The sequence below is a fragment of the Lotus japonicus genome, chromosome 3 (assembly GCF_012489685.1).
Source record: "Lotus japonicus ecotype B-129 chromosome 3, LjGifu_v1.2".
NCBI lineage: Eukaryota > Viridiplantae > Streptophyta > Magnoliopsida > Fabales > Fabaceae > Lotus > Lotus japonicus.
This window is the reverse complement of record NC_080043.1, coordinates 31,978,106-31,991,569: the sequence shown is the minus strand read 5'-3', so window position 1 is coordinate 31,991,569 and position 13,464 is coordinate 31,978,106. Positions and strand designations below refer to the sequence as shown.

The following is a 13,464-nucleotide window of genomic DNA, read 5'->3' as shown; positions in this document are numbered from 1 at the left end:
ACCCCAAGGCTGAAATGGAAGAAGCTCTTCTTCCATAGCATCAACCCTTCAAAACCCAACAGCAACAACAAAACCCAGAACCCTCCAGAAGAGTTCCTCTGCCCCATTTCAGGTTCCATCATGGCAGACCCTGTCATCGTCTCCTCCGGCCACTCCTTCGACCGTGCCTCCGTCCAAGCCTGCAAGGATCTCAACTCACCCCTCAACTTCCTGATGGTAACACCCTTAATTTCTCCGCCGTCATTCCCAACCTTGCCCTCAAATCCTCCATTCTCAAATGGTGCCAAACCCAAACCACCACCGCGCCCAACACCGCCACCACAGAGAACCTCGTTCGCACACTATTGGCTTCCAAGCCACCACCACCAAAAGACCCACCTGTGAATCTCTTCACCCGCGCAGAAACCCAAGTCCCTCTGCGACCAACCCACCTACCTCTAAACGAGCACCGAGGAATCCATAGCCACTGCAACTTCATCATCAACCCCGCCACTGCAATTCTCAACGCAACCCAGTTGCTGCTACTCTTCCCCTTCCTCCTCTGACCTCGAACCAGCAACAACCCCGGAAGAAGAAGAAATCGTATTTGAATCGAATGAGCTTCTTCCTCGTTTCTTACTCTTCGCGCTTCTTCCCCCCTTCTCTTCGATCTTCTTCCTTTCTCCTTCTCTTCGAGCTTCTTCTTCTCCCTTTCTCTTCTTCTTCTTCCTTTCTTCAATTAGGTTAAAATTGGGGGAGGGGAATCGTGTTTCTGATTTGGGGAATGAGTTTGGGTAAAAAAGATAATGTTAAAATGAAAAAGAAATTTCACGTCAATTAATGAAAGGGGCTCCGTTTGGTCAAACTAACGGTACTTAACAGAAGGGTCTGGAATGCACGTTTTTGAAACGTTGGGGTGCTTGACTGCTACGTTTAAACACGGGGGGCCCCGATCGCTCATTTTTGAAACATCAGGGGCCCAAAATGGAATTAAGCCTTTTTTCTTTTAAGTTCTGTTTTTTTTTTTCCTAATGTAATTGAAACGGTGCGTTTCAGTCTCTGTTTCTTCTGCATATTCAGAGTCTCTCATCTCCTTTCACATAACATAATTCATCCATGTCTTGCATAAGATTTAATCCCTGTCTAAAGTGGATCTTCCATGTCTCTTTGATTTACTGTGTTAATGACTCTACGAAATCTTTTGCTTCCCTTCTTTACACAGATCTCACAAGGCCTGTAGTTCATGTTTTCAGGGGCAATGCTGAGCTTAGAAGTGGATATCAGATATCTTCCTAAGTGCTTCTTGTAATCGGAGTGCTTAGAATTTCCATCATTGTTTTCTCAAGCAATTATGCTGCCTCAAAATGGTGCCTGCAAGAGTTGGAAAACATAATGGAGTGTTCGCAGAACTACATTTCAGAAGATTATATTTTCTTCCTGAATCTCTCTATCTCCGGTCGAGAACCTCACGGTTCGTCAGCCTGCAACTACGACGATGGCGACACAACCACTTCTTCCTCCGGTTCACCTCCCATGATACAGGCTTCATGAACCAACCATGGCTGCCCCCTTTTCCTGACAACGGACGAGGAAGCGACGCAGACTCTTCTCCCTTCTCCCGCGACTATGTCAACGGTGACAAGGTTAACTCCGACACAATCCTTCTTCTTTCGCTTCCCCTCTCGTCAGTTAGCATCTCCGCTGAGCCCAGCACCACGCCGCTGAGCAATATCAGAGTCCAACTTCGATGGATATCATGGAAACGACGGAGACAAAGGCAATTTTTCCCCTTCATTTTCAATTCTTATTTTTGTTTTGTTTCATCTTACTAGGATACAATACAGCTGCTGGATTGAGGGAACATATTTTACTTGTAAAAATTGCAGTTTTCTCTTTAGACATCCAAGTCCTTTTATTTGTGTCCTTTGCCATTTGAGAAATTTAGATTGCAAATCTTGCTCTGTTTCATTTGTCTTTTGCATGATATTTACCCATGACACCATTTCCCTATTAGAACCGCTCAAGCTTTTGTTTTTTAATAAATATTTGGTCCTCTACTTGCACTCTAGATCATTTGAGAGCAAATAATACCACTCTAGCATGAACTAAAGATTAATTTTTTTATCTATGATTTTTTCTGGAATCTCTCAAATAATCTGTTGTAAGAGTAGTTTTAACTTATCCTCACAAATGGAAAATAGCAACTAATCAAGGGCTCCCTGATCTGATTGTGGTCAAAATGCTTCTCATTAGAAGTTGAACTGATATTAGATGCTATTATTAAATATTTCATATGATGTCCATCATAACCATAGGTTCAGGATTTTAATCATATATTACTATTTATAATAGGCAGAACAATGCATTCCCCCTTTGCTTTTAGTTGCGCAGATGCCAAGTTGTAATCAATCATATCTCTTCCAAGGTGTTGAACCTGGTCCTCCCTACACCATGAGATCATCTCATTACAAATGCTGCTAAATTTAATTTATATCTAGACATACATCAGAAGTCATTTTAAACTGATTAATAACATCTTAAATTTGCATCTATTTCTAAAAATATCCTATTTGTAGGTAAAATGGTTCTACTGGATAAATTACTTTCCAAACTAAAAGAACGGGGTTCCAGGGCACTTAAATTTACACAGGTCGGTTCTATATAAGAATTAGAATCTTTTCAGATGGATATCAATAACTTATTTTACCTGGTGCATTTGTTTCAATTCTAGCTTATTTTATATCTCTTCTACAGATGACTAGGCTGTTAGATTTAATTGAAGATTATTTAATGTTTCAAGGATACCAATATTCCTGCATTGATGACAATACTGATGGAGAACATCGTAAAGCTTCCATGGCTGTTTTTGTTGCCAATAATCTTGCTACTGCTGACATTGTCATTCACGTGCCATGCACGGGTAATTAGGTGGTTTGGGCATGTATGGAATTGGGCATCATGTATTGGAAAGAGCTGTTAGCCAAATTGGAAGTAAGGGACCAAATGCCCTGCAGACCTACACACTACCGAGACTGGACAAGTCCAGGTACTACCACATGTCCAGGATTTTTTGAGAAACCCATGAGAACAATCCAGAAACAAAAACCAACTTAAGGATTTATCTGAGTTGTGACATATCAAGGAATATAGGAATTTAGTAGTAAGTTTGTTATTGCAGTGATGATTCAAAAGTTTCCTTTTTGCTGATTTCTCTGCATCCCTATGACAAATCTCATCTTCTACATTTCCTCTGAAAATCATCTCTTAATCTAACAATGAAAAAAAACTTGTAGAAGCACCATTAAGAAGAGCTGACCTGATGAAGGAGATATAGGATAGACAAATAGTTGAGGGGGATAAAAAAGAAATTATAAGTCTAACAACTAAGATATTTAGAGGTACATGATAGGGAATTATTGCACCCCATGAACCATGTAGCCAACCTCACGTGGCTACAGTAGAAGTGTCAAAATATATATGTCGACCTGCACTATGGCCAGGTCGGTTCTATATAAGAATTAGAATCCTTTCAAATGGATGTCAATAACTTATTTTTACTGCTGTATTTGTTTCAATTCTAGCTTATTGTATATCTCTTCTTCATATGACTAGGCTGTTAGATATAGAAGATTATTTAATGTTTCATGGATACCAATATTCCCGCATAGAAGACAATATTGATGGAGAACATCGCCATGCTTCCATGGCTGTTTTTGTTGCCATTAATCTTGCTACTGCTGACATTGACATTCTATATGACAGTGACTGGTGAGTATTTCACTTATGTCAGCACCCTTCCGATTTAGATTACTGCCTTATGTACACAACTAATTGTTTGTTCATAATTGGTGGTGTTAAAACGAGAACCAACAGGTTGACCTATAAGCTCAAGATCAGGTTCATAGGATTCGCCAGAAGAAAGAAGTTGAAGTTTACATATTCTGCTCAGAGGTGTGTGATTTTATACTATTTTGCTCATTATTAGGTATGTTTCTAATATTATAATTCTATCTAGAAGTATGGATACGAGCACTGTACATAAATAATATAATTCAAAGATTTAAGTATTGAAGGAATCCAAAAAGCGTTGTGTTTGACAACTATTTTAAAGTGCTGGTGCCTCCTATTTCCTGCTTTCATTTTGTGTCAATATCTCATATCATGGTAATTGCACAGTATACGATTGAGGAAAACGTCATTGAAAGGGCTTACAAAAAGCAAAGTAACTTTGAATTAATCCTTCTGAGACCTTCCTTATGATTTAAGAGTAAACTAATGCACATGTCACACTCTTATTCATACATTAATTTTGGTGTGGAGATACATCTAACCTCCAACTTTTTTTTTACTCTTCATGCTTAGTGAAAGCTCTTTGTTAGAGTGACGTGTTACATGCTCAAAACCACAAGTTCTAGCTCAGGCTTGGCTATTCAATATTTGCTCACAACAAATATCATCGGATGAAGAAGAACCTTTGGTGTTTAAAAAGAAAAGAAAGCTAGCATCGGAAAAGCCGAGACAACGTGCATCATTTGATTAAGAAGAAATCAACGTCACAAATGACATTACTTCAGCATATGAAGAACAAATTTTGATTCAAACCTTGAGGACAAACACATCTAAGAGAACCAAAGTTAGCAATACAAACACCACAAGGAAGCCAAAAAGATTAACAAGACAAAAAAAAAATAGAGAGTAATTCCATGTGTAGCTTATATTTCATTTCCTGCAATTTACATCATGTATTTGACTATTTTATTTCAAAATCAAAAGCTTATTTTAATTACATCATGCTCTTAGTTCAAAATAATGGTTACATTAAATTTGACAATAACCACTCATCAGTGAATTGAAAAAAAAAAAAAACCCAATAATACATAAACTCCAATAATGCACCAAATATAGTCAACCACTTTGTATGTCTTAACAACCACCAATAATATAAGAAATATTTATACACTACACATTTAGTCAGTCGTATTCGCCGGCGCAACGCGCGGGTTGTAGTCTAGTTAATATTTAATACGGCGGGAGGAAGAGGCACTTCTCATTGTTTAGTGGAAACAATGATATAATTTAACAGAATTTTCTTCTGGTGAAATACTACAATTCAGTCAATTTTCATTAGACTCAGAAACATTGAAAATTGTAATTTTTGTCAACATGTACTCAAATTGTAAATGTTTTAAGAGGAATCTTGTATTATTGGCTAATCTAAGTCGTACTCAAAGGTTAAGGCTTATGAAAATTGTATATGTTGGCTAATAAATAGCCTCACTGCCCTCACAAGTACAAAATTAAAACTACTCGGGTTAAACGTGAAAATCGTCCTTAAATTTTGAGCGAGATTTGATTTTCGTCCATCGCTGGAAAATTTTCCTATGGACGCCCTTAAATTTAGGTTTTTTGTTTGGAAACCGTCCTTGACACTAACACTAACCTAACTTCATCTTCTAATAAAATCAGATCAAAACCCCCCATGACTTGATATTTACATGTATCATTCGATCAAGAGCAAGATGGCTTGATGACAGGACGAAGAGGAAGAGCACGACGATGCGACATGATGAAGCACGACGGTGAAGCACGGCAACACAGAGAAGAAGATGAACACGACTTAAAAGAATATGAAACACAGAGGAGGAGACTAGAGAGGATGAAAGATTAGGTTAATAGATTTATCCCAAATCAACTTAAAATGTTTAAAATTAATTTCAATAGAAGTAAAAATCAATTTGAAAATCAGAAAAATAAATGAAAAAATAATTGTGTTGTTATTATATGGTAAAATTTATAACAAAAATAGTTGGAGGACCAAATTATATTTTTTTTTAATTAAAATGACATGGCACAGTTCAACACTTGACATTCATTGATTGGATACCTTTGGAACAACACTATAACCCTCTATGAGGAAACAACTTTTAAAAGTTTGCCATACTTCTTTCTAGTTATGTAGGAAAAGATTAGATTTGATTTGATAAAAAATTACTTTTATTATTCTGTTTTCCCAAGTCCATTCTTATATACTCCCTCCCTTCCTATTTAAATGTCCATTTTGATTGGATGCACACATATAAAGGGTTTGATTAATTTTGTTGATTTTTAGAAAAAATGAGAATTATTTTTCTATTTTACCCTTGAAAATATGTGTTATCTCTCCTCATTTAATGTACTGACAAGGCATTTGTTGTAAAAACATCATTTAATGCTCTCTTGAAATGCTAAGTGGACAGTTAAATAGGAACTAATTTTTTTTTTTAAAAAATGGACAGTTAAATAGTAAATGAGAGAGGGAGTATATGAGATAACCACTCTCAACTCTCTGACTCTCTCACTGTCTCACATTACACGGTTCTTCCTCTCACATACACGATTAGGGTTTCTGGTTGCAATTCTTATTCCAATCTCCGTTTTTCTTCCCACGACTACAAGCAATTCTTTTCCGCCAAAACGTGTTTGATTCTGAACTGTTTGTGCGGAATTGAATCATCACGGGGGTTTACGTTTTAGGATATGTCGTCAGTTAAGCGTGCCAGAAACGAAACTGCCGTGAAAGGCCGGAGTCCTGGTATTCTCAAACTGCCTAATGATCCTACATCAAACAACAAGCTTAAGCTATTGCGAGAAGATAGTAAGTTGCTGAAACTTCATATGCAACTTGTGGGTACTGGGAAGCTTACAGAATATGAATTTTGGGCAACAAAGAAGAAAATGCTGGATCAGGATGGAAAACAACAGATTGGTTTTAAAAATTCTTTCATCTTTGACACAAAGCCTACTACTACTAGTGATGGTCAGATTAAATTTCAATTCACACCAGAGATAAGAGATCAGATTTTTGCCCTTAAACCAGCTGTTCATCAGGCTTTTCTCAATTTTGTTCCTTACAAGATGAGTAAGGTTGATTTCTGGAACAAATACTTTCAAGCTGAGTACCTCCTCCATAGTACCAAAAATACTATTGCAGCAGCTGCTGAGGATGATGAGGACCTTGCTCTTTTCTTGAAAGATGATGAGATACTACAAGTTGAAGCCCGAAAGAAGGTTCGACGGGTTGATCCTACTTTAGAGTTTAGACATGGAAGCAGACCAAGGAGATGATTACACTCATCTTCCTGATCACAGGATCTTCCGCGACGGTAGCAAGGAAATACCTGAAGCTCAACATCCCTTGTGTAGGAGAACATTGTTACAGGATCTTAACAGACAAGGCGCAGTTGTTCTCGAAGGAAGAACTTTAGATATTATGGAAACGGAATACATACATGAATCTGATGGGGTTAGAGAGGAGGCGAGACGAAACAGAATTTCTACCATGACCCAGATTGAGGATCTTCAGGCACAAGATGATCATCCTTTTGCACCACTCTGTATCAAGGATCCTCGTGACTACTTTGGTTCCCAGCAAGCTAATGGTAGTTTGGGTTCTGATGAGGAAGCCTATGGTTATTTGAGGGCATCCATATCTAAGATCAAAGCTAAAGGATTGAAGGATCCACTACTTAGTTCTGAGATTGCTCTTAATGGTTTGATGACCAAAAATGTTTCAAGCACTAAATCTCATCTTGAAAGTTCTCATCTTGAAAGTTCTCAGGAGATCAGTGACCATGATTCATTGCCCAGCACAATGAGAGATGAGCTACTAGATCATTTGAGGTGCAGTCAGGAATTGCTGAGGCACTTTTGGTCTTCATATCCAATAACAACAAGACACCTTATTAATAAGACTAGGAGACTGAAAGAGGCTATATCACAACTATATTCTAAACTTGAGGAGATAAAGGTATCTGCACACTTTGACCTGCGGCATCAGGTTTCAGTTTTTGTCCATCCTATGCAGCAGTCTTTGGAGGCTGCCTTGTTACATTATGATGCTGACAAGAAATGCAAGAGGACTCAAGCCTAGCTAATGGTTATGTTTAGAATTAGAGGAACTTGCAGCTTTATTACACATTCATAAGAGACAACACAAGTATCTTTCTTTTGCCATTAATTTTGCGTTGAACTGAAAATTGTATCTCTATTTGATGAAATGAAATTATTGGGAATCTTGTGAAATAGTTAAGTTGCAAAAAAATAAATAAAATTAACATGTTAATTTAGGTGCTATAAAAAGTAAACACGTATGAGCAGTTCAGTAATTGGGAATTCAACTCTCACTTGAAACAAGAACAGACATAAGAATGTGCCACATACAAAATATGCACTTGAAACAAGAACAGACATATTGTTTGGTTTGTGATTCATGTGCGGAGATGTACCATGTGTCCTGTATTGAGCCTGCTATGAAACAAATACCCCACAAAAACTGGCTTTGTGCCCACTGTATTGGATCTCCTCATGAGGATTGAATGTCCCAAAGAACCTGAACAACATTGTTGGTGAGAAAAGCTTCCGTGCAAATGAGGAAACATGAAATGAATTAGAAGAGAATTCAAATTGTAGTTATGAAGATGAGGAACGGTTCAATGGTGTTGCAAAGCATCGTTCCGAGGTGGCCCGGAAGCTTCTCCTTGAGTGTGAATCCAAGAGGGGGGAGAACAAGAAGAAGAAGAACTCTCTCATGAGTGCAGGTTATGGTGGATGGCTAATGTACACTGCTAAATCAGCTGGTGATTTGGGTTTTGTTCAGCAGCTTTTGAGAGGAACCCTCTTCTGGTGTTTGGAGAAGGAGAGTACCATGTGACTGATATTTTCTATGCTGCTTCCAGGAGCAAGAACAGTGAGGTTTACAGATTGCTCTTTGATTTTGCAGTTTCCCCAAGGTTTCTTAAGGGTGGGGTTTTGGAGCAGCATGTTGGGGATGTTCCTTCAGTTTACAGGTGGGAGATGACCAACAAAGGTGCCCATGCTGCTGCTAGAGGAGGCAATGCAGAGATTTTGGAGATGCTTCTTGCTAATTGCTCTGATGTTTTGGCTTATAGAGATGCTCAGGGATCTACTGTCTTGCATTCTGCTGCAGGCAGAGGGCAGGTTGAGGTCAGCACTAGTCCTTTTATTTTCTTTTAAGTGCATGTTTGCATCAGCGTTGTTGGAATTGATTTTGGTAAACTTGATTATGGTAAAAGTAAGTTGAATTTGGAGTGATTTATGTTTGGATATGTTTATCAGAAAAGTAATTTCTATAGGGTGATGTTGTGGAATGTAGTTATGAAATCTCACTATTGATTACGTCTACCGCAGAAGCTACTCCCTCTATCTTCTCCTCAGTAGTCATGAAATCTCACTATTGATTTTGCCAAACATCTACATAACCACCTAAAGGTGATTTTGGTCAATGAGAATTGATACTAAGGCTTTAAACAGGAACCAAACACACACTAGGTTTGATGTCTAGAACCACTCAATTGTTGGATGGGGCTACTCTGTCTATCTTGTACATGTTCTTTTCTGTAAATTCCTTCTCATCGTTCCTTTTGCAGATGAGATGACTATTCTTGTGGTGTAGACGTGTAGTAAAGGCCTCTCTAAATTTTTCAATGTAGTTTTCCATACCTAACGGTATAACATATAGTGTTTTGTTAAGTACTGATTGATCATAAGATGCTTTGGAAGCAATGAAGCATGCTATAGCATACACCTCACATAAAATAATTGAGCATGAAATATCCAAAGATAACATTCCCCATATTAGCTTTAAAATATACACCACCAGACTTTCATCAAGAAAGTTTAGTTGCCATTGACTTCAAATATTCCAATCTGGAACAAGTTTGGAAGAAGTCTCAGGTACGAGTTATAGTCTTTTTTTTATATATTTTAAAAGATAGAGTTTGAATACTAATATTATATTTGGATGCAACAAATTTTAGTGTCACATGTAATACTTCGACTTTATTAACTACGTCATTTAATTTTTTTTTATTAGTTGCAGTGACTAAAATGAATAGTACATACTGATGGACATTTAAACCATCGAATGTTTTGAATGATATTTTCTCTTTTTCATCTATTTTCCTTTGCTGTTTTTTCTAACATGTGTTTTCAAATTTCTTTCTGTCAGTTGCTGAAGAAGTTGAAATTTCTCAATCTTAGTCATTCTCCTAACTTGAGACAAACTCCAGAGTTTTCAATGTTACCAAATCTTGAAAAGTTAGTACTAAAAAATTGTACTTCTTTGTCTTCGATTTCTCATACTATTGGAAATCGCAATGAACTGCATCTGATAAATTTGAAGAATTGTACAAGCCTTCGTAAACTTCCAAGAAGCATCTATAAGTTGAAGGCATTAAAAACTCTCATTTTGTCTGCATGTTCAAAAATTGACAAGTTGGAAGAAGACATGGAACAGATGGAATCTTTAACCACCCTGGTTGCAGATAAAACTGCTATAACAAGAGTTCCCTTAGCAGTAGTAAGATCGAAAAACATTGCATATATTTCTTTGTGTGGCTTTGAAGGACTCTCACGTGATGTATTTCCTTCAATTATACGGTCTTGGATATCTCTAACAGAGTATTTTATCCCAAGTACAAACATCTGCTGCGGGCATGTCATCTCCTTGTCTCTTGGATGGACAAAATAGTGGTTTCTGCGGTCTGCTATATGCTCTAAAAGATATTAAAAAGGTTCAACGCCTTTGGGTAAAGTGCGACTCAGAAGTTCAGCTGAATCAAAGTGTAGAAAGAATTTGGAATGCCTTCAATACCTCAAATTGTGGGGAAATAGAAGCAATAACCCCAAGCACATCTCAGGTCTCAAAAAACGATTCTGCTTTAATTGATTGTCACAGCCAAGTTCACATTTCATCAATTTCCTTGACAACTCTCTTGATACAAATGGGAATGAACTGTCGTGTCACTGATATTCTTAAAGAAAACATTTTGCAGGTTCTCTCTCTGACATCAGTTTTTTTGAAATAGATTCACTTTAGTTATGGTGTTTTTCTAATATTCAATTATCCCAGTTATTTTATAAATTGAATGTTATAGTATCAATATTTTAATAATTTTATTTTATGTATGCATGTGCAATGGTCACTGTACAGAAAATGTCCCCCATCGGGTCTGGTTTACTTCCCAGTGACAGCTATCCTGATTGGTTAACATTCAATAGTGAATGTTCTACTGTAACTTTTGAAGTTCCTCAAGTGGATGGGCGCAACTTGAGGATGATTATGTGCATTGTCTGTTCTTCTTCCCCGGACAATATCACAGCAGAAGTCCTGAAAAATGTGTTGGTGATAAATTGCACAAAGAACATCATTCAACTCTATAAGAAAGAAGCATTAGACTCCTTTAACGAAGAGGAGTGGCGGAAAGTAGTATCAAATATAGAACCAGGTAACAAAGTCAAGGTGATGGTTGTTTTTGAGAATGGGTTCATTGTTAAGAAGACAGCAGTTTATCTCATATATGAACCCATTGACGAAAAGGCAAAGCACTACCATGAGCCAGATAAGGATGTTGTTATTTCGGGTGGTGATGAAAGGGTAAGTAATAATAGTCTAAACTTATACACATTCTGTATGATTTTTTTTTCATATTGTTATGGAAGGATTAGAGAACTAAATTGGAACTGTGAAACAACTGTGTTAGTTACCTCATAAATCTGGTAATATATGTTGGACAGACTGAACTGCTTGAAGCCTTGAACTGCTAGAATGGATTAAACTGTTGCACATTTGAACTTCAATTCTATTTCTTAATATTATTATTCCGTTCATGAGGTCATCCCCTTCCTCTTTGTTTATGGTTTTAGATATTTGGTAGACTCTTCTGCATACTCCCTTCCGTTGTTCGAGCCGTTCTAACTTCACAGCCTTTCTGGTTCGGTCTGGCTGGTATCTTGATTGGGGCTCGCTGCTTTTCTGATCCGCGAAGGAGTTACAAACCCATTTTAAGGTTTGAACCCCATCTCTTTTGCTTCCACAAAATATTTGCATGTTAAAAATAACTCTTTGTTGTTTGTGATATCCTTTTAAGTTTTCCTGTTATCCATGACCAGTAAAAAGCTATCGTTCATTTAATATCGGTTGAAATTTGTTCCTTTGGGTTTATATTAGGTCCATCTGAACCTTAAATTTGAATCTAGGTCCTGATTACTCATTTCCCTATGGAGTTCATGATTGCATGTTATTCTTTAGATATAATGAAGCTTTGTATCAATGATGATTTGATTGCTGATATTTGAGATTCAATTCCTGCTACTTTATTGTTCTGTCTGATTTAGCGAAATATCATCTGAGAGCGCCCAAGGGTCCAATAATCAAGTAGTAAGGGAAGCAACTTCCTTGGGTGATGCACATGAGGATGTGAAGAGGTGGGATGAAGAAAAGGAATAAAGAACTCCAAAATTGATGGTTTGGTGCCAATCTTCAGGCTTTGGGGAATTTATTCTGAGTATTTCAAATATCTGAGTCTTTAGACGAATTTGCAAAGCAAGAGGAGCATAAACTGATTGAAGACAAGGACAACAAGAAAGAGAGGAAAAAGCTGGAAAACGGGTAATGTTCTCCCAAGCCAAATCCAAGGCGGAGTGCCTTTCTTCAGTCTTCATGCCAATTTATGTACTGTTTGGCAATGGTTTTTATGTCACCATACTTACTGTTTGGTTTTACATTTCTCGGAGTGTCAACCACTTATGTTGTATTTATTTATTGGAAAGGCTGGTATGTAGAATATGTTATTTCTAACTTCTAAGTGATGCATGAACAATTTGACTGTTAGAGGCACTTCATATGTGTACTCTTAATTAGAAAGTGGGAAGTTGTAATCATATTGAGGATCCATATTGGCATAAGGCTAAATTTTATTTCTATAGAAATGAAAGTGAGAGGATAAGATCACTACAAGAAAAAACCTCATCAGCGCGGCTATAACAAGCCCTTGTCAAAGTTAGCGTTGGCTTTTAGCCAACACTTTGCCTTAAAGCTCTGAATATGAACCAGTCATGATTATTTTTTGATCCATGTTGGTTTTATTATGAAAGCAGAAACTCACGCACCGAACTTAAGGCATACTTGATTTTAAATTGAACCAATACAGTTAAATAGTTTATCTCAAACGTTCCCCATAAGTCATGAGGGACCAGAAAGAAGTTGTTTGAAGAAATAAGTTGTTTGAAGGGAGGCCAGTTTTCTAACTTAAATCAAAGGGTCTTCATCCTCAACACAGCAAGCATTATCTCAACCCTCAACTAGAAATGCCACCTTTATAGTCATTACGAAGTAACAATTTTTTGCGTGCCAACTAGTCTACACTTATCATTTATTCTTTTTCTATCTTTTTCTTCTTTTCTCAATTCTATCTTTTCTATTCTTATCTCTCTATAAATAGATGTAGAATTAGTGTAAACGCCAAATTTTCCCTTTTTTTTTTCAACCATAATACATTTCACATCTTTTATTTTTCTCTCTTTCTTTTCTTTTTTCTTTCTATCTCTAAACCTCCCTTGCTCTACCCCAAATTCCAACCCATGGTTGACGTGAACTAACATTATTCGTATATCGTAATAAACCATGGTATCCAAGACTAATTGTAT

At 37.1% G+C, this 13,464-nt stretch overlaps 1 protein-coding gene and 2 pseudogenes across 2 annotated transcripts; all 3 read left to right on the top strand.

The window, feature by feature from the left end:
- Positions 1–980: 980 nt before the first annotated feature.
- On the top strand, positions 981–4,745 carry LOC130749352 (probable chromatin-remodeling complex ATPase chain). Of its 2 annotated transcripts, XR_009022897.1 has the most exons (5): positions 981–2,629; positions 2,780–3,025; positions 3,592–3,747; positions 3,853–3,930; positions 4,342–4,745. XR_009022897.1 is itself a non-coding variant. In XM_057602697.1 (4 exons), the coding sequence occupies exons 1-4, from the start codon at positions 2,919–2,921 to the stop codon at positions 4,361–4,363; spliced, it is 363 nt and encodes a 120-aa protein (XP_057458680.1). In that variant the 5' UTR covers positions 987–2,918; the 3' UTR covers positions 4,364–4,745. The 2 variants fall into 2 exon arrangements, 1 of the variants encoding a protein (XP_057458680.1); XM_057602697.1 differs by having other exon boundaries at positions 987–3,025.
- Positions 4,746–6,294: 1,549 nt separating this feature from the next.
- LOC130749349 (general transcription and DNA repair factor IIH subunit TFB1-1-like) lies at positions 6,295–7,911 on the top strand (annotated as a pseudogene).
- A 900-nt stretch (positions 7,912–8,811) lies between these two features.
- On the top strand, positions 8,812–12,587 carry LOC130749348 (uncharacterized; annotated as a pseudogene).
- Positions 12,588–13,464: the final 877 nt, after the last annotated feature.

Coding starts and splice junctions, on each gene's coding strand:
- LOC130749352 (XM_057602697.1), top strand. CDS start 2,919: ATGTATGGAATTGGGCATCATGTATTGGAAAGAGCTGTTAGCCAAATT. Junction 3,748..3,852: donor ATTCTATATGACAGTGACTG/GTGAGTATTTCA, acceptor GAGAACCAACAG/GTTGACCTATAAGCTCAAGA. Junction 3,931..4,341: donor TTTACATATTCTGCTCAGAG/GTGTGTGATTTT, acceptor CTTCATGCTTAG/TGAAAGCTCTTTGTTAGAGT.